The following is a 21,348-nucleotide window of genomic DNA, read 5'->3' on the forward strand; positions in this document are numbered from 1 at the left end:
GTGTCTCTCTGGATCAAGCCATGCTACCAAGCTACTCTCCTTAAGAGTGTGTCTCATCTTTGATTCTCCCTTTCAATTCTATTTGCAGCAGGATAGAAACAGCCTTTTTTATATTTACATATGTGGCTAAGGTCATCAGTCATAGATCAGAGGTAAAGGTGCAGGGCTCACTCAAGTCTCATTGTTTGAGAATTTAATCAATTTACATAGTTGGTATAGCAGGGGGTACTCTTTAAATCAACACTTAGATGGCTTTAGTACAGTATGCAATTAGCATAGTAACAAACATCATTGTTTCACCCGGAGTCACTGTCCTTGACCAGTCAAAGAAACACACATACATTTAAATACAATAGTGTATTTCTCTTGGCTTAACAAATCTAGAAGTCTGGCTGATTAAGTTTAAAAGCTGTTTCGTCACATTGAGATTTTAACACTTTTCTATTATTTACAGTTCGTTGCCTGGGAGACCGACCACCGCGGTGAAGCTGACCGGGATAAGGAGATAACAGTGAGCGCCAGCTTACAGCTCAATAGAGGAGACCTTGTAATCACTGCGCATATTCTGCTGATTAGCAGCAGTGGTCGACTTCCAAGGCAACGAGCGGCAAACAAATGAAAAGTGTTAGTGTCTCAGGAATGGCTTAAATTTTTGAATAAGGATGTAAATTGCAAAATTGCTTGTATTTACAAGTACTTTCCACAATACCCATGTATGGAAATCTGAATAACACTTTAAAGCCAAATTAGTCCTTGTCCTAAAGGGGTAAGAATTAATGTTTTACTGAATTTTCATTTCTTTAGAAATATCAATATATTTAGTAATGCTGTATTTTTATTATTTTAAATGAGCCGTAATTTTTTTTATTATTTGTTGCAGGAATGCAAAGGACTCAATCACTTTGACAGTACTACATCCTCACCAGGTGGGAGCGTAACGTATGCTAATAAATGGTTATAGTGCAGACGGCTATGGTTCGCATACAGACTACTGGTAATAGTGCAGACGGCCATGGTTCGCATACAGACTACAGACTACTGGTAATAGTGCAGACGGCCATGGTCCGCATACGGACCACAGGCTACTGGTAATAGTACAGACGGCCTTGGTCCGCATATGGACTACTAATAGTACAAACGGCCATACGGACTGCAGTGCCCAAGCTGTAAGTTCAGGTCAGGAGACTCGGTCTGGGCATTGTGATCCATATACGGACAGATTTTCTCTCCCATGAATATAGACATCCCCTAATATCACTTTAGTCATAAACACACATTTACAAACATTGTAAAAAGACACAATTCCAATATTTTGCAATCAATTTTATATAATTAATTGTTATTACATTCAATTAAAATGGTTTTCCACCCTGATTAAAAAAATAAATAAATACAAAAATTAAAGAACATACTCACCTTATCGATCTGTCATGCTTCTCTTCTAAACTGCATTGGTTCCAATGGGTCTACGTGATTCCTTTTCTACATGATATTACACCATTTTCAATGTAGAAATTTCTCTACACACAGTGCTCTTTCCATGTGAGCCAGCACTGTCAGTCACCAGTGAGATGGGCGGGGACATGCTAAACCAGTGGGTGGATCAGTGCATTGAGACTCTTGACCAAACCAGGGGTACACCGAGCAGCCTAATTAGCATATTTTATTACACATTCATTTCTCCGGGCCTCGGGTAGCATGATGACCCTTTCTGCGGCCCGGGCACACTCCCGGGGACTGTGATGCTTAGGCCGGTAGCCGCATTTTGGCGACTGCTTTTAAAACCCCCACGTGGACGGCGAGCACTCATATGCAGTGTTCACTACTGAACACTGCATGCACATGCATTGAAGGATTATGTCCTCATGCTGGGCAGTGATAGCGTGAGGTCGAACTTTGTGGACGGAGATAGCGCTCAATGCACTCCAGTCCCACAAATGAAGAGAGCAGCGGCAGCCCCACTGTCCCAGTGATGTTTATGCCCCCAGTCCTTCCCAATGATATAAAGGGCCCTAGCCCTACCCACTAATATATAGCTATACTCAGTTATGTATATGTCCCCAGTCCTCCCCAGTGATGTATATGCCCCCAGTCCTCCCCAGTGATGTATATGCCCACAGTCCTCCCCAGTGATATATATGCCCCCAGTCCTCCCCAGTGATATATATGCCCCCAGCCATCCCCAGTGATATATACGCCCCCAGCCATCCCCAGTGATATATATAGTAATTCTCAGTGATATATATGCCACCAACTTCCCCAGTGATATACAGGGTGGTCCAAAAGTAGGTGGACAGAAAGTGTAATAAGGTTATGAAGGGGGAGATTTATCAAACATGGTGTAAAGCGAAACTGGCTCAGTTGCCCTTAGCGACCAATCAGATTCCACTTTTCATTCCTCACAGACTCTTTGGAAAATGAAAGGTGGAATCTGATTGGTTGCTAAGGGCAACTGAGCCAGTTTCACAGATCTAGTTTTCACAGATAGATCTCCCCAAAATCTATTTTCTTTTCATATAATTCAGATAACACATAATGGCAAATAATTTAAATACAGATCAAAGAAAATGGATTTTAACAGAGTATTGGAAATCTCAAAATGCTGAAACCGTTAGAGCAAATTGGGTGTAAACATTTGGTACTCAAGCCCCAAAGAGAGAAACTATTTACCGCATTCGTGACAAATTCAATGCCACTGGCTCAATCCTTAATGCTCCAAAAACTGGTCGAACCAAAACAGTCTGTACAGAAGATAATAAACAACTTGTTGCTGAAACATTTGTTCAGAGTCCAAATAAGTCCACAGAAGAGCCTCTTTGGAATTGGGGATTTCACGAGCTTCTATCATGAGAATCCTGAAATCTATTGGGTGGAAGCTTATCGTCCACGTCTAATTCATGGTTTATTGGAGGATGATCCAGACAGGCAGCTGCAATTTAGTAAGATTATGCTTAACGAAATTGAAGAAAATCCAGTAATTTTAGATAACATTATGTGGAGTGATGAAGCTTCTTTCAAATTCTCCAGCCATATTAACAGACATAATTGTATTTACTGGTATAATGAGAACATGCATTTAACTTTAGAGCAACAACTAAATGAGCCTGGTGTCAATGTTTGGGGTGGTATTTCAAGTTTTGTTGTTTTAGGACCAATATTTTTTGATGGAACAGTCACAGGAGATAAGTATCTCTAAATTCTAATGAATCAAGTTGTTCTGCAGTTTCAGCAACAGCCTAATTCAAATGACCTTTATTTCCAACAAGATGGGGCCCCTCCACATTATTCAAGAGTAGTCCGCGAGTATCTTGATGAAACATTTCCTAATAAATGGATTGGCCAAAGAGGCCCACTTGATTGGCCGGCATGTTCACCAGACTTGACCCCAATGGATTTTTTCTTTTGAGGAGTACTCAAGGACAAAGTTTATAGTCGAAAACCAAAAAGTGTTTGAAAAATTACATAAGAGATGCATTTCAAGAAATTAATGCCCAAAGAGACTTGTGCAAAAAAGTTTGTCGAAGCGTAAGAGGCAGACTTCAAAGCTGTGCAAATTGTAATGGAAACAGTTTGAGCACCTGTGTTGATAAAATTTAAGGGCTTTTGTATTATTGTTCAGAATAAAATTGAACTGTCAATGTTATGCTTGTGTTAGTAAATATAGTTTTATATATAAATCAAAATAAATGTTATTATTTTCTGGCCACCTACTTTTGGATCACCCTGTATTTGCCTGTAATGTTCCCAGTGATGTATATGCTCCCAGCCATTCTCAGTGATTTATATACCCCCTCCCCCAGTGATATGCAGTATATATGTTACACACACGCCGCTAGGTTCAGATAGGGGGAGACGGGTTTCATGAATTCTTTGGAATCCTTGGGGAACCGTTACGCAGAATGACCATAGGCTGCAGCTTCTCTCAGGCACACAATAGATTCAATTGCTGACCAGACACATCTGACAAGAGTCTTTTTCAACTGTTTAACAGTAGAATTTAATCTGAAACACGGGCAGTGAAATTCAGGGATATTACAGCAACAATCTTTATTACAGAACAGTCTGAGTTTCTTGAGCAACCGGCTCCAGTAACAATACAGTAGTTTCTTCACAAGCTCAGTATTACAGTCTCTTCAGTAGCATAATTCAGCATAGATTAGATCTCTTAGCAGCACACTTCTATGCATGCACAACCACAGGCTTTTCCTTTACAAGGACACAATAGTACACAGCATTCTTTATCCTGCATGAAGAGGGAGGGAGGAGGGTTTGATGAGGGAGATGATCCCTGTGACACAATTCCTTCCAGTCCTTATCTTCCTGTCCAATAATATTCAGCACTGTTAGTTCAGGGAGTTTATCTGACCTGTGTTTAGTTTCTCTTCTGATCTGAATCCTGTTCAGTTACCTTCTGTCAGAACCAGATAACACACCACCTTTCTCTTCGGTTTCAGCCAGACTACAATAACAAGTTCCCCACAATCCCCCTGGGGCTCTGCTAAAACACTCGCCGTCTCATGTGACTGTGCTAACCCCTCTAGTTGCTGGATGCTTCTGAAGCACAACAGTTCCTGTCTCCTGTGCTTGTGTTATTTGTAATAGTTGATGGATATGCCCCAGCCATCCCCACTGATGTATATGCCCCCCAGCCCCACTGATGAATATGCTCCAAGTCTACCCAGTGATATATATATCCAACCTCACCAGTGATGTATATGCCCCCAGCCATCCCCAGTTATGTATATGCCCCCCAGCTATCCCCAGTGATATATATGCTCCAACCTCTCCATTGATGTATATGCATCCAGCCATCCTCATTGATATATATGCCCCATCCATTCCCAGTGATTTAAATGCCTCCCAGCCCTCCTCAGTTATGTATATGCCCCAGCCATCCCCATTGATATACTGTTTATGCCCCCAGCCATCCCTAGTGATGTATATACCCCCAGCCATCCCCAGTGACGTATATGCCCCCAGCCATCCCCAGTGATGTATATGCACCCAGCCCTCCCCAGTGATGTATATGCCCCCAACCTCCCCATTGATGTATATACCTCAGCCATCCCCATTGATGTATATGCCCCCAGCCATCTCCAGTGATGTATATGCTCCCATCCATCACCAGTGATGTATATGCCCCAGCCATCACCAGTGATGTATATGCTCCCATCCATCACCAGTGATGTATATGCTCCCAACCTCCCCAGCGATATATATATACCCCCAGCCATCCCAAGTGATATATATGCTACCAGTCTCCCCAGTGATATATATGCCACCAGTCTCCCAAGTGAGGTATATGCCCCCAACCTCCCCAGTAATGTATATGCCCCCAGCCAGCCCCAGTGATATATATGCCCCCAACCCTCCCCAGTGATATATATGTCCCCAGTACTCCCCAGTGATATATATGCCACCAGTCACCCCAGTGATATACGCTGCTCAAAAAAAATAAAAGGAACCCTCAAATAACACATCCTAGATCTGAATGAATGAAATATTCTCATTGAATACTTTGTTCTGTACAAAGTTGAATGTGCTGACAACAAAATCATACAAAAATCATCAATGGAAATCAAATTTATTAACCAATGGAGGCCTGGATTTGGGTCACCCCCAAAATTAAAGTGGAAAAGCACACTACAGGCTGATCCAACTTTGATGTAATGTCCTTAAAACAAGTCAAAATGAGTCTCAGTATTGTGTGCGGCCTCCACGTGCCTGTATGACCTCCTTACAATGCCTGGGCATCCTCCTGATGAGGTTGCAGATGGTCTCCTGTGGGATCTCCTCCCAGACCTGGACTAAAGCATCCGCCAACTCCTGGACAGTCTGTGGTGCAACGTGATGTTGGTGGATGGAGCGAGACATGATGTCCCAGATGTTTTCAATCAGATTCAGGTCTGGGAAATGGGCGGGCCAGTCCATAGCTTCGATGCCTTCATCTTGCAGGAACTGATGACACACTCCAGCCACATGAGGTCTGGCATTGTCCTGCATTAGGAGCAACCCAGGGCCAACCGCACCAGCATATGGTCTCACAAGGGGTCTGAGGATCTCATCTCGGTACCTAATGGCAGTCAGGCTACCTCTGGCAAGCACATAGAGGGCTGTGCGGCCCTCCAAAGAAATGCCACCCCACACCATTACTGATCCACTGCCAAACCGGTCATGCTGAAGGATGTTGCAGGCAGCAGATCACTCTCCACGGCGTCTCCAGACTCTGTCACGTCTGTCACATGTGCTCAGTGTGAACCTGCTTTCATCTGTGAAGAGCACAGGGCGCCAGTGGTGACTTTGCCAATCCTGGTGTTCTGTGGCAAGCGCCAAGCGTCCTGCACGGTGTTGGGCTGTGAGCACAACCCCCATCTGTGGATGTCGGGCCCTCATACCACCCTCATGGAGTCGGTTTCTAACCGTTTGTGCAGACACATGCACATTTGTGGCCAGCTGGAGGTCATTTTGCAGGGCTCTGGCAGTGCTCCTCCTGTTCCTCCTTGCACAAAGGCAGAGGTAGCGGTCCTGCTGCTGGGTTTTGCCCTCCTACGGCCCCCTCCACATCTCCTGGTGTACTGGCCTGTCTCCTGGTAGCGCCTCCAGCCTCTGGACACTACTCTGACAGACACAGCAAACCTTCTTGCCACAGCTCGCATTGATGTGCCATCCTGAATGAGCTGCACTACCTGAGCAACTTCTGTGGGTTGTAGAGTCCGTCTCATGCTACCACAAGTGTGAAAGCACAACCAACATTCAAAAGTGACCAAAACATCAGCCAGAAAGGATTGGTACTGATATGTGGCCTGTGGTCCCCACCTGCAGAACCTCTCCTTTATTGAGGGTGTCTTGATAATTGCCAATAATTTCCATCTATTGTCTATTCCATTTGCACAACAGCATGTGAAATTGATTGTCAATCAGTGTTGCTTCCTAAGTGGACAGTTTGATTTCACAGAAGTTTGATTTACTTGGAGTTATATTCTGTTGTTTAAGTGTTCCCTTTATTTTTTTGAGCAGTGTATATTCTCCCAACCTCCCCAGTGATATATATGTCCCCAGCCATCCCCAGTGATATATATGCCCCCAGCCCTCCCCAGTGTCGTATATGCCCCCAACCTCCCCAGTGATGTATATACCTTCAGCCCTCCCCAGTGATGTATATATGTCCCAGCTTTTCCTATGTGATTTTTATACTGCAGTCCTATCGTCTCCTATGTGATGTATATACAACAGTCCCAGCGTCTGCTTTACAAAACTTATTATCATGAAGAGTTGACTGCGCTCCAGACTGAAGCAAACCTGGAAAAACAGTTGTGAGAAGCCACATGATCAATATCACTTAACATCACAGCCGCACCAAAGAGAAGCAGATCCAGCCGTCACAGTAGGGTTCAGTTAATTAATTGTTTGACCAAATATAGTAGGGTAATTTTTAAGTTGATAATTTTGTGCAGACCCTAAATGATGGTAGAAGTATCCAAATGGTCCTTGGCAGAAAAAAAGGTTCCCCACCCCTGCACTAGAGATACAATTTGTTATAGGAACTATATCCTGGAGAAGGCTGTGTGCTTAGTTTATAGTGTGAATTTGGGCTGACTCACTCCCTTTAAAAGATATCACTGCAGAAAACCCAGTACAAAGGTTTATGCACATTTAACCCTACGGCTCATTACTGTATATCTAGCAAAAGTGAACACAGTCATACTATTTCCTTATTTTCCTTGATCTATTTTCATTAATTCTTTTTGCCACAAATCCCAATGTTATAACCACTTGTCTGGTCTCAGTATTCATGTGAGATCACAGCTGCTTCAAAGTGAAACAAATCTTTCATGCAATCATTGTTCTGAATATGCACAACTACTGTATTAAGACATAGGCATTTCTATTTCTTGTAGTCTCCTAAATCTGCATTTATAAGTGCGGCCAAGAAGGAGAAACTTCGCTCCAATCCAGGAAGAGTACGATTTTCTGAACTTGTGACTGTGGGAGACACAGATGCAGTAAGTTATATAGAAAACAATGGTGTTAGAGGGGTAAACCTTTCCAGCAGTTCTGTTCAAAGTGTTTTTTGTTGTTCTTTACATATTACTTATATCATTATAGCTCCAACCCCCTGAGGAAACCATTGTGGTGAAACTTGTTGGAGTGGCTATGTGACAGATTGTTCTTATTAGGACTAGGCACTGTATGGTCGTCACAGTTATGGAGATGAACTATATGGCTGGCACAGTTATGGAGAGGAGATGTATGGCTGGCACAGTTATGGAGAGGAGCTGTATGGCTGCACAGTTATGGAGAGGAGATGTATGGCTGGCACAGTTATGGAGAGGAGCTGTATGGCTGGCACAGTTATGGAGAGGAGCTGTATGGCTGGCACAGTTATGGAGAGGAGATGTTTGGTCGTCACAGTTATGGAGAGGAGCTGTATGGCTGCACAGTTATGGAGAGGAGATGTTTGGTCATCACAGTTATGGAGAGGAGCTGTATTGTCGTCACAGTTATGGAGAGGAACTGTATGGCTGGCACAGTTATGGAGAGGAGCTGTATGGCTGCACAGTTATGGAGAGGAGATGTATGGCTGGCACAGTTATGGAGAGGAGCTGTATGGCTGGCACAGTTATGGAGAGGAGCTGTATGGCTGGCACAGTTATGGAGAGGAGATGTTTGGTCGTCACAGTTATGGAGAGGAGCTGTATGGCTGCACAGTTATGGAGAGGAGATGTTTGGTCATCACAGTTATGGAGAGGAGCTGTATTGTCGTCACAGTTATGGAGAGGAACTGTATGGCTGGCACAGTTATGGAGAGGAGCTGTATGGCTGCACAGTTATGTAGAGGAGCTGTTTGGCTGGCACAGTTATGGATAGGAGCTGTATGGCTGGCACAGTTATGTAGAGGAGCTGTATTGCTGCACAGTTATGGAGAGGAGCTGTATGGCTGCACAGTTGTGGCGCCCCTGAGGGTTCAGTCGCCACAGAGGTACTGCACCTCACCCAGAGATGTGGTATCCCCTTCTCTCAGGTAAGGAGGGAGTGCTGTCCGGAACCCCAACACCTGAATCCAGCACTACACTGCTCCAGGCCGGCTGGAAGGGCAAGATGCAATGTGTTTTGCTACTGAGCCCTGTCCCTGGCTGGAGTGGGGGGAACCCAGAGGTAGGGGGAACCAGTAGTGGGTGTGGGTGGAGGAAGCAGTTTGAGGGAGCACCATAGTAGTAGGTATAAAATGGGAAGCCATTTTAGGGAGGAGAGTTCAGTAGCGAGAGGACAGTTCAGAAAGACAGTCTGGGAGCAGAGACTCAGTAGGAGCTCTGCTCCACAACTAGGGCCTAGTGTCAGAGGCCCAGGAGGGGAGCAGGGAGTAGGCTCCGTTCTGTTGAAGGGATCCTAGGGGGTACAGCGAGTGCAGGATGGCACCCGTACGCCCCGAATCTGTCAGAAGACAGAGGGATTGTAGGCCGCAAGAAGGTGACCGGCCCCTGGCCCAGTCGTGTAACCTCAAGTCTCGGCTGGAAAAAACGGAGGTTTCTGGCTTATATAGTCAGTCGCCGAAGCCTCATTCTAATCCCCATGAGGGTCAAGCAGGTCTGTGAACTCCGACGAGACTGGAGGGACTTCAGAGCACCCAAGCGGGATTGAGAGTGGGAAGCGCAGGGCAGGAGGAAGAAAGACCCAGCGAGAAGACGGTCTAGTTAGGAACACAAGAAAGTGGGGTTCTGCCCGGTACTCCTGATCTACCTGAGGAAGTGCTGAACCCCTGCCTGGTGAACGCAGCGCGACGTGGGAGGCCGACAACTGTACAGTGCACCAGTGGAACTGTCATAAGAACTGTGAGTAAAACTTGGATGACTGCACCGCACTGCCTCCGTCCCTTCTTTCATCTGCGCCATCTCTCCCTCACGGCACTACAACGCTCAGCGCAACCACCATTTTCCTACACTGCCCTGGAGCTTTCTCTACCTGTGGAGAGCCACACTATCCCTGCTGCCGTAACATCAGCTTCAGAGGACTGCTTCGCAGCGGCGGCTCCCTTTAGCCGCATTCCACAGGTGGCGTCACAAACTTTCTAAACCCCATATAAAAGTACCCCCCTTTGCACTGACCGCCCTGGGTCACGGACCGGGCCAGCCACCGTGATACTTCCCTACCGGCATACACAGAGGCCCGGTTGCCGAGTACCCCATGGCCCTGGGGGCGCGTCACAGTTATGAAGAGGAGCTGTATGGCTGGCACAGTTATGAAGAGGAGCTGTATGGCTGGCACAGTTATGAAGAGGAGCTGTATGGCTGGCACAGTTATGGAGAGGAGATGTATGGCTGGCACAGTTATGAAGAGGCACTGCATGGCTGGCACAGTTATGGAGAGGAGATGTATGGCTGGCACAGTTATGAAGAGGCACTGCATGGCTGGCACAGTTATGGAGAGGAGCTGTATGGCTGGCACAGTTATGGAGAGGAGATGTATGGCTGGCACAGTTATGAAGAGGCACTGCATGGCTGGCACAGTTATGAAGAGGCACTGCATGGCTGGCACAGTTATGGAGAGGAGCTGTATGGCTGGCACAGTTATGGAGAGGAGATGTATGGCTGGCACAGTTATGAAGAGGCACTGCATGGCTGGCACAGTTATGGAGAGGAGATGTATGGCTGGCACAGTTATGAAGAGGCACTGCATGGCTGGCACAGTTATGAAGAGGAGATGTATGGCTGGCACAGTTATGAAAGAGGCACTGCATGGCTGGCACAGTTATGGAGAGGAGCTGTATAGCTTCACAGTTATGAAGAGGCACTGCATGGCTGGCACAGTTATGGAGAGGAGCTGTATGGCTGCACAGTTATGGAGAGGAGATGTATGGCTGGCACAGTTATGAAGAGGCACTGCATGGCTGGCACAGTTATGAAGAGGAGCTGTATGGCTGGCACAGTTATGGAGAGGAGATGTATGGCTGGCACAGTTATGAAGAGGCACTGCATGGCTGGCACAGTTATGGAGAGGAGATGTATGGCTGGCACAGTTATGAAGAGGCACTGCATGGCTGGCACAGTTATGAAGAGGAGATGTATGGCTGGCACAGTTATGAAAGAGGCACTGCATGGCTGGCACAGTTATGGAGAGGAGCTGTATAGCTTCACAGTTATGAAGAGGCACTGCATGGCTGGCACAGTTATGAAGAGGAGCTGTATGGCTGCACAGTTATGGAGAGGAGCTGTATGGCTGGCACAGTTACGAAGAGGAGCTGTTTGGCTGGCACAGTTATGGAGAGGAGCTGTATAGCTACACAGTTATGAAGAGGCACTGCATGGCTGGCACAGTTATGGAGAGGAGCTGAATATCTGCACAGTTATGGAGATGAGCTGTATAGCTGCACAGTTATGAAGAGGCACTGCATGGCTGGCACAGTTATGGAGAGGAGATGTATGGCTGCACAGTCATGGTGAGGAGCTGTATGGCTGGCACAGATATGGAGAGGAGTTGTATGGCTGCACAGTTACGAAGAGGAGCTGTGTGGCTGGCACAGTTATGGAGAGGAGCTGTATGGCTGGCACAGTTGTTCAGGTGACTGTAGCACTGTTATGACAGACGGAAGGGGATGGTATATTACAAGTATTGACTATTTTGTTCCCTTTAAAGGGAACCTGACAGTGGGTAAGGAAAGTATTCAGACCCCTTTAAATTTTTCACTCTTTGTTTCATTGCAGCCATTTGATAAATTCTAAAAAGTTAATTTTTTTCTCATTAAAGTACACTCCGCACCCCATCTTGACTGAAAAAAAAAGAAATGTAGAAATTTTTGCAAATTTATTAAAAAAGAAAAACTGAAATACTGTATCACAAAGTCATAAGTATCCAGACCCTTTGCTCAGACACTCATATTTAAGTCACATGCTGTCCATTTCCTTGTTATCCTCCTTGAGAGGGTTCTACTCCTTCATTGAAGTCCAGCTGTGTTTAATTAAACTGATAGGACTTGATTTGGAAAGGCACACACCTGTCTATATAAGACCTCACAGCTCACAGTGCATGTCAGACCAAATGAGAATCATGAGCTCAAAGGAACTGCACAAGGAGCTCAGAGACAGAATTGTGGCAAGGCATAGATCTGGCCAAGGTTACAAAAGAATTTCTGCACTGCTAAAGGTTCCTACGAGCACAGTGGCCTCCATAATCCTTAAATGGAAGAAGTTTGGGACCACCAGAAGTCTTCCTAGACCTGTCCGTCCAGCCAAACTTGGCAATCGTGGGAGAAGAGTCTTGGTGGGAGAGGTAAAGAAGAACCCCAAGATCACTGTGGCTGAGCTCCAGAGATGCAGTAGGGAGATGGGAGAAAGTTCCACAAAGTCAACTATCACTGCAGCACTCCACCAGTTGGGCCTTTATGGCAGAGTGGCCCGACGGAAGCCTCTCCTCAGTGCAAGACATATGAAAGCCCGCATAGAGTTTGCTCAAAAACACATGAAGGACTCCCAGACTATGAGAAATAAGATTCTCTGGTCAGATGAGACAAAGATAGAACTTTTTGGTGATAATTCTAAGCGGTATGTGTGGAGAAAACCAGGCAATGTTCATCACCTGCCCAATAGTGTTGAGCCACCCCCGTAGTGTTCGGGTTCGGTTCGGTTCGTCGAACACCGGGATGTTCGTGGAACTGTTCGTCGAACACCATAGAACACCGTCGAACACCGTTAAAACCAATGGCAGGCAAACAAGAACACATAGAAACACATAGAAAACACCTTCAAAGGTGTCCAAAAGCTGACAAACTGCTCAGAAGACACTCTCTTTAAAAAAGCCGGCCAGCAATTCAGCAGCGGCATACACCGGTACCCGACAATTTAGAACAGAAAGAATAGAGCATCACACATACATTAGATAGATAGAAACATGTCAGTCACATATATAAGAAGTACAGTGACAGTGTTGCTTACTGTACTTGTCATTTAGTGTTAAAGGATTTATTAAAAAAAATAATAGTGTTTTCATGCACTGTCTCTTTAAAAAAGCCGGCCGACAATTCAGCATCTGTACCCGACAATTTATAACAGAAAGAATAGAGCATCACACATAGATTAGATAGATAGAAACATGTCAGTCACATATATAATAAGTACAGTGACAGTGTTGATTACTGTACTTGTCATTTAGTGTTAAAATAAAGGATTTATTAAAAAAAAAATTGGCGTGGGGTTCCCCGTAATTTCAGTCTCTAGCGGAGGTTAAGCAGATGGCTGGGGCAGATGTTTGAAGCCTGGGAAGGGGGTAATACCCACGGAGCTTCCCAGGCTACTAATATCAGCCCCCAGCTGAATACCTAGCCTTTACTAGCTATTAAAATGGGGGACCCCCCCAAAAAAATGACGTGGGGTCCCCCCTATTTTAATAGCTAGCAAAGGCTAGGCAGACAGCTGGGGGCTGATATTAATAGCCCAGGAAGGGTGCCATGAATATTGGCCCCCTCCCAGGCTAGAAACACCAGCCGTCAGCTGCCCCAGAAATTGTGCATCCATAGGATGCGCCAATTCTGGCACTTAGCCTCGCTCTTCCCACTGCCCTGTAGCGGTGGCAGTAGGGTAATAGGGCTGGGGTTGATGTCAGCTTATAATGCCAGCTGACATCAAGCCCAGGTTAGTAATGGAGAGGCGTCTATAAGACACCCCCATTACTAACCCCATAGTCAAAGTTAAAAGAAAACACAAACACCCAGAATAAAGTCCTTTAATTGAAATAAACACACAATTCTTTATTGTTCTAAATTAAACCATACTTACCATCACGCCCATTCCAGCTGAAGCCAATGTCTTTTGCAATAAAAATTAAATAATAAAGCAACATCATCCTTACCTTTCCATGGTTGCCACGACAGCTTCAGCTCTGCTACATTCACATGACAGACTGCATCGCAGCCGAAAGCTGCCATCCAGCTTGCCATGCCGCAGACACTGAGAAGCGCAGGCATGCTTGTGCTCCTCAGTGTCTCGCTGTGACGGCAAAAAGATGAGCCGAGGTCATGTCCAATGAACTCAGCTCACCTCATGCACGTCACTGACAGTGTGGGAGAATTGCCTGCGCTCTGCAGTGTCTATGAAGGATGGCATGCTGGATGGCAGTGCTCAGCTGCCATCCAGCCTGTCATCTCAATGCCATCCCAGCGTTGGAGAATTCTCCTGCTCAAGCGCTGAGCGCAGGAGAATATTCCTACGCTGTCAGTGACGTGCATGAGGTGAGCTGAGTTCATTGGACATGATCTCGGCTCATCTGGATGCCGTCACAGCGAGACACTGAGGAGCGCAAATGTAGCACCCCGAGGGCTCGGCTGCTACAGGGGTATTGCACCTCGACCCAGAGGTGTGACATTCCACTCCCGGGTAAGGATGGAGTGTGGACCAGGACTCATTTAGCTGCATGCATCACACACACCCCATTTCCGAGGGACAGGTCAACGGTGCTCCCACGAGACAGGAGTGCAGGCACGACAGCATCTGTCCCTGTCTGGAGTGGGGAGGGGAAGGAAAACCCAGTGGAGTAGGAGCAGATAGGGGTGGGTCTCTGGGCATAGGTAGGAGCCCATTGGTTGCTAGTCACCTGGGCTCGGGTGCTAGAGGGAGGTATATAAGGTGGGCACCATCTTAGGACAGTGTGAGTTCAGAGAGGAGTGCAGTCCGAGGAGGAGTGACAAGGAGCAGAGCTGCTGCATGGGCTCTGCTCCCCAGTCAGGCCTTGTCAGGAGGCCGGAGCAAAAGAGAGAGAGAGAGAAGAAGGAACAGCAAGGGAAGTAAGAAAGGAAACAAGGAACTGGAACACAGAGAAAGGCCCAGAGACACGAAGGCAGAAGGAACCCCAAAGGCCCAGGAGATTGTGGGTGAAGGGTTGGCAGAGCAGGGTGCCGGGACCCAAATTGGTGGATGTAACAGATTCCTCAGCGAAAGACCGGAGGTTGTGACCACATCTTGGTGCGACCCCTCACTACATCCACCAGGAAAGCATACCACGTAGGGTCAGGGAAACTGGAGATAGGTTTCGCCAAGAGAAGGCCCGAGGACAAAGGTGGGTCACTGGTGAGGACGGCCAGAGTAGGGAAGAGAAGGGAGCCCTGTGCCACGCTCTGGAATTGCCTGGGAGTAGGTCGAGTCCCCTGCCTGGTGGACGCAGCACGGCTTGGGCAGTCATCTACTGCAGGATTGACACGAATAACAACTGTGAGTAAAGCATTGGAAACTGCAACCCCACGTCTCTGTGTTTCATCGCCGCACCAGCACCATCAGTACTGGGACGCTCACACCATCACTCCCATCATCCATACTAGCTGCCCTGAGGCTATACTCCTCCCGTGGGGAGTTATCCCATACTTGGCTGCGCTTACAACATCAGCCTCAGCAGCCTGCAGCACAGTGGCGGTCCCAACTGACCGCAATCCACGGGTGGCGTAGTAGGACATTTGTTATTCCACTAAGACTGCCACTGGTTTGACCACCCTGAGCAACGGACCGGGTCGCCGCCACACTGAGACTACCACCCCCAGCATCCCACCAGAGGCCCGATTCCGGGTTCCCCACGCGGCCCAGGGGGCGAGTCAACTTTGGCGTAGTCGGCAGGATTTCGTGCCTGCAACCAACGGGTACTGCGTGCCTGAAAAATACTTTTGTACTTACCTGTGGCGAAGTTTCCCGCCGTCCGGAGTCGTTTCCCGCCATCGGACGCCATCTTGGACCGTTTCCCGCCATCTTCATCCGTTTTTCCCGCCCTGGCAGAGCGGATGCCATTATGTGCGCGCCAAAAGACAGCAGGAGGCCGCCTCCCATCGTAGGCCAGGTCCCAGAGCGGCGCCAAAGAGGGGGCCTGCCCCCAGCAACTATGAGTGCAGCAGTGGAGATGTCCATCAACGTGGGGGGGCTGCCCCTAAAGGTGATTGTCAGCAGATGCCCCCAAGACCACCCCCCATGGGGGCGGATAGGAAAGAAAACTGTGGGGCCGGGCGCGGCCTGGATCAGTCTGGACCTACTGCACCCGGAGATGGAGGGAGCAGCGAACCCCACCAGCACCCTGGCCCGCAGCCTGCTGCAAGCTGAGCCACCCTGCAGCCTGACAGAGTTGCTGGCCCAGCTGCCTAGAGACCCGGACTGCGCGCGTGCGGCGCTGGAAGACCTGAACAGAAGCATGGTCCGGGCGCAGCGGGATGTGTTTGCCGGGTGGAGAGAGGAGTTGGCCCGGCAGCACGAAGATAGCCAGCAGAGGACCCCGCAAGGACCGAGTAAAGCGCTTGCCGCTGGGCGCGGAGAAGAGGGACCGGCGGTGGCAGACGACGCCGCGGAGGAGGCCGTCAAGATGAAGGCAGGTAACGGGGATGACACCACCCCAAGCCCTGAGGCCGCAAGCCTGCCCCCACCCTCCGTTGCGGGACCCGAAGCCCCGGGGACCGTACCTGAGACCACGCCTCCACCGCCACCAACTAGGCCTCAGGCAGCAAGCACCGTCGTCACACCCCGCCCCGCGCTGTGCCCTCTGAACCCTGGCGCTGCTGCCTCACCAGCGCCCCCTGCCTTGGCGGTGTCATCCCCGGGCGCGGCCAGCGGACGACCACCGGCCGGGTCGCGGGGCAGAGTGCCCCCGGGCGCTGTCACACGCCCGAAGCCCGTGGTGCCACCCCTGGGCACGGACCTTTATGCGCAACATACCAGCCTGGACGGGCTGCCCTTCGAGTGGCCACCGGAGTTCGTCAACCCCCTTCTCCGGAGAGAACAACCCCTGAGCGAGCCTCTGATCCCGGCCCCGGAGCTCGCCAAAATCGCTCCACCCCCGCTGGAGGATGCCCAGTTTGCATGGGATCCCACCGGCGAGAGTCTCATGGGGTTCACCCAGGAGACCCGGGCGGAAGCAGCCCATCGCCTGGATTGCTGCTGTCAACAGCTGGCCACCTTTGAAAGGGAGCGGCGGCAGAGGCGCATCAGGGAGGAGCGACTCCAAGCCCGGAGCGCGGAGCAGAAGAGGAGGGCCCGACAAGACCCCCATGCCATCCGCGGTCCCGAGCCACCGGGACCGTAGTAAAGTTCCAGCTGGAGCACGGCTGGGGCTTCATCAGAGACCCGGAGGCTGACACCGACGTCTTCGTCACCAGGAGAGACGTAGAAAGCCACCTGCCAGAGGGACATCACGGACGTGACCTGTACCCCGGTGACGTGGTCACCTACACCCGGCACAAGGGCACAAAGGGACTGTACGCCCTCCATGTCCACCGTCTAACGGAGGAGGAACTGCGGTACCGCCCAGACATGGACTACCCTGAGGGCCCGGACGGGTCTGAAGATTATGAGGAAGGTGCGCAAGGAGGACATCGCCACTGAAAGGTGACAGTGCATAACTGTATATAGTTACCCGTCGGGGTATAGAAACTGTTACTGAGTGGAGTGTGGTCCCCGTTGGGACTAGTGTGGAACTGTTAAAGGACTGTTACCTGTGTGCCCCTAATCCCTAACCAGGCTGAGGACTGTGAGCAGCCATCCCCTTCCCAACCTGGCCGAGGACTGAGAGCGGCCACCCTTGTAAATAGTTGCGCTTCTTAAAGTGCCCCCTACTCGTTTTATAAAAGAACTGCAACTTCTACCTCAGGACGAATTAAATGGACTGTTGCACCTTTACCTGGTCGCAAGTTGCACAGCGGCCAGAACTCAAGAATATGTTTTGAAAATGTTTTACTTGAAAATGCCTGAATGTGAAAAGTTTAATATGCTGCTAAAATAGAAATGCCAAAGTTTATATAGTGTTTCATAAAAGAATTCCGGTGGCATTAGCCAGGTATTTTATAATGTTTTATGCCAGTAACATTCTAAGAAAAGAGTACCTCCCATAAAGGGATGAGATTTTGGTTAATGTCTTATATGCGAGTGCACTTTAAAAATTTGTATGTTTTAAATTGTTTTGCTCTTTTCCAGCCCGAGGACGTGCTGTGATTTACCAGGGGGGAATGTAGCACCCCGAGGGCTCGGCTGCTACAGGGGTATTGCACCTCGACCCAGAGGTGTGACATTCCACTCCCAGGTAAGGATGGAGTGTGGACCAGGACTCATTTAGCTGCATGCACCACACACACCCCATTTCCGAGGGACAGGTCAACGGTGCTCCCACGAGACAGGAGTGCAGGCACGACAGCATCTGTCCCTGTCTGGAGTGGGGAGGGGAAGGAAAACCCAGTGGTATAGGAGCAGATAGGGGTGGGTCTCTGGGCATAGGTAGGAGCCCATTGGTTGCTAGTCACCTGGGCTCGGGTGCTAGAGGGAGGTATATAAGGTGGGCACCATCTTAGGACAGTGTGAGTTCAGAGAAGAGTGCAGTCCGAGGAGGAGTGACAAGGAGCAGAGCTGCTGCATGGGCTCTGCTCCCCAGTCAGGCCTTGTCAGGAGGCCGGAGCAAAAGAGAGAGAGAGAGAGAAGAAGGAACAGCAAGGGAAGTAAGAAAGGAAACAAGGAACTGGAACACAGAGAAAGGCCCAGAGACACGAAGTCAGAAGGAACCCCAAAGGCCCAGGAGATTGCGGGTGAAGGGTTGGCAGAGCAGGGTGCCGGGACCCAAATTGGTGGAGGCAACAGATTCCTCAGCCAAAGACCGGAGGTTGTGACCACATCTTGGTGCGACCCCTCACTACATCCACCAGGAAAGCATACCACGTAGGGTCAGGGAAACTGGAGATAGGTTTCGCCAAGAGAAGGCCCGAGGAAGCTGGACAAAGGTGGGTCACTGGTGAGGACGGCCAGAGTAGGGATGAGAAGGGAGCCCTGTGCCACGCTCTGGAATTGCCTGGGAGTTGGTCGAGTCCCCTGCCTGGTGGACGCAGCACGGCTTGGGCAGTCATCTCCTGCAGGATTGACACGAATAACAACTGTGAGTAAAGCATTGGAAACTGCAACCCCACGTCTCTGTGTTTCATCGCCGCACCAGCACCATCAGTACTGGGACGCTCATACCATCACTCCCATCATCCATACTAGCAGCCCTGAGGCTATACTCCTCCCGTGGGGAGTTATCCCATACTTGGCTGCGCTTACAACATCAGCCTCAGCGGCCTGCAGCGCAGCGGCGGTCCCCACTGACCGCAATCCACGCGTGGCGTAGTCGGACATTTGTTATTACACTAAGACTGCCACTGGTTTGACCACCCTGAGCCACGGACCGGGTGGCCGCCACACTGAGACTACCACCCCCAGCATCCCACCAGAGGCCCGGTTCCGGGTTCCCCACGCGGCCCAGGGGGCGAGTCACAAGCATGCCTGCGCTTCTCAGTGTCTGTGGCGTGGCAAGCTGGATGGCAGCTTTCAGCTGCGATCCAGCCTGTCATGTCAATGTAGCAGAGCTGAAGCTGTCGTGGGAACCATGGAAAGGTAAGGATGATGTTGCTTTATTATTTTACTTTTTTTTGCAGGAGATCATTGGCTTCAGCTGGAATGGGCTTGATGATACGTATGGTTTAATTTAGAACAATAAAGAATTGTGTCTTTATTTCAATTAAAGGACTTTATTCTGGGTGTTGTGTTTTTTTAAATACTTTACTAGAAATTCATGGCGGTTAAAAAAAAAATACATGAGGCTTCGCCCTATTTTTGTGTCCAGCCAGGTACAGCAGGCAGGAACGGGCTGACCCAACCACCAGCTGCCTATTTGTACCTGGCCGGACACAACAATATAGGGAAGCCCTTTTTTTATTAATTATTTCATGAATTTCATGAAATAATTAAAAAAACAAATACGTGGGGCTTCGCCCTATTTTTGTGTCCAGCCAGGTGCAACTAGGCAGCTGGGGGCTGGAATCTGCAGCGCAGGGAGGCCCAAGCTTTTTGCCCCCCCCCCCCCGCTGCAAATTGCAGTCCGCAGCCTCCCCAGAAAATGGCGCGTTCATAGAAGCGCCATCTTCTGGCGCTGTACCCAACTCATCCAGGGCCCTGGTGCGGTGGCTCACTGGGTAATGAAGGGGTTAGGGCCAGCTAGGCATTATCAGCTGGCCCTAAGCCCGAAATTCATGGGGTCACGCCAATATTAGACATGACCATGAATTTCTAGTAAAGTATTTAAAAAAACACAACACCCAGAATAAAGTCCTTTAATTGAAATGAACACACAATTCTTTATTGTTCTAAATTAAATCATACTTACCATCACGCCCATTCCAGCTGAAGCCAATGTCTTCGGCAATAAAAGTAAAATAATAAAACAACATCATCCTTACCTTTCCATGGTTCCCACGACAGCTTCAGCCCAGCTACATTGACATGACAGGCTGGATCGCAGCTGAAAGCTGCCATCCAGCTTGCCACGCCACAGACACTGAGAAGCGCAGGCATGCTTGCGCTCCTCAGTGTCTCGCTGTGACGGCATCCAGATGAGCTGAGGTCATGTCCAATGAACTCAGCTCACCTCATGCACGTCACTGACAGCGTGGGAGAATTCTCCTGCGCTCAGCGCTTGAGCAGGAGAATTCTCCCATGCTGGGATGGCATTGAGATGACAGGCTGGATGGCAGCTGAGCGCTGCCATCCAGGATGCCATCCTTCATAGACACTGCAGAGCGCAGGCAATTCTCCCACGCTGTCAGTGACGTGCATGAGGTGAGCTGAGTTCATTGGACATGAGCTCACCTCATGCACGTCACTGACAGCGTGGGAAAATTCTCCTGCGCTCAGCGCTTCAGCAGGAGAATTCTCCCACGCTGGGATGACATTGAGATGACATGGGCTTACGAGGGACCGTTCCTGTCAAACTAATCTGATCAGTTTTTATGAGGAGGCAAGTTCTGGACCGGACCAAGGAAATGCAGTGGATGTTGTGTATATGGACTTTTCAAAAGCTTTTGATACGGTTCCACACAAAAGGTTGATACATAAAATGAGAACAATGGGGATAGGGGAAAATATATGTATGTGGGTTAAGAACTGGCTCAGTGATAGGAAACAAAGGGTGGTTATTAATGGAAAACACTCAGACTGGGTCTCAGTTAACAGTGGGGTACCACAGGGGTCAGTATTGGGCCCCCTTCTTTTTAACATATTTATTAATGACCTTGTAGGGGGCATACAGAGTAATATTTCAATATTTCCAGATGACACTAAACTCTGCAGGGTAATCAATACAGAGGAGGACAATTTTATATTACAGGAGGATCTATGTAAACTAGAAGCTTGGGCTGATAAATGGCAAATGAGCTTTAATGGGGATAAATGTAAGGTAATGCACTTGGGCAGAGGAAATAAAATGTAGAATTATATGCTTAATTGTAAAACACTGGGCAAAACTGTCACTGAAAAAGACCTGGGTGTATTGATGGACGACAAGCTCACGTTTAGTGGCCAGTGTCAGGCAGCTGCTGCA

The 21,348-nt window shown here is 48.7% G+C and overlaps 1 protein-coding gene across 1 annotated transcript in view; it reads left to right on the forward strand.

The window, feature by feature from the left end:
• Nucleotides 1-21,348, forward strand: part of FRMPD3 (FERM and PDZ domain containing 3) — a 409,804-nt gene that overhangs the window by 225,699 nt on the left and 162,757 nt on the right. The window contains exons 6-7 of the mRNA XM_073639657.1: nucleotides 881-926; nucleotides 7,899-8,003. Of these exons, the coding sequence (XP_073495758.1) occupies nucleotides 881-926; nucleotides 7,899-8,003 (151 nt within the window). The remainder of the gene's footprint in view (nucleotides 1-880; nucleotides 927-7,898; nucleotides 8,004-21,348) is intronic.

This window comes from Phyllobates terribilis, unplaced genomic scaffold (genome assembly GCF_046119375.1).
Source record: "Phyllobates terribilis strain yellow unplaced genomic scaffold, ASM4611937v1 Scaffold_7__3_contigs__length_470593459, whole genome shotgun sequence".
NCBI lineage: Eukaryota > Metazoa > Chordata > Amphibia > Anura > Dendrobatidae > Phyllobates > Phyllobates terribilis.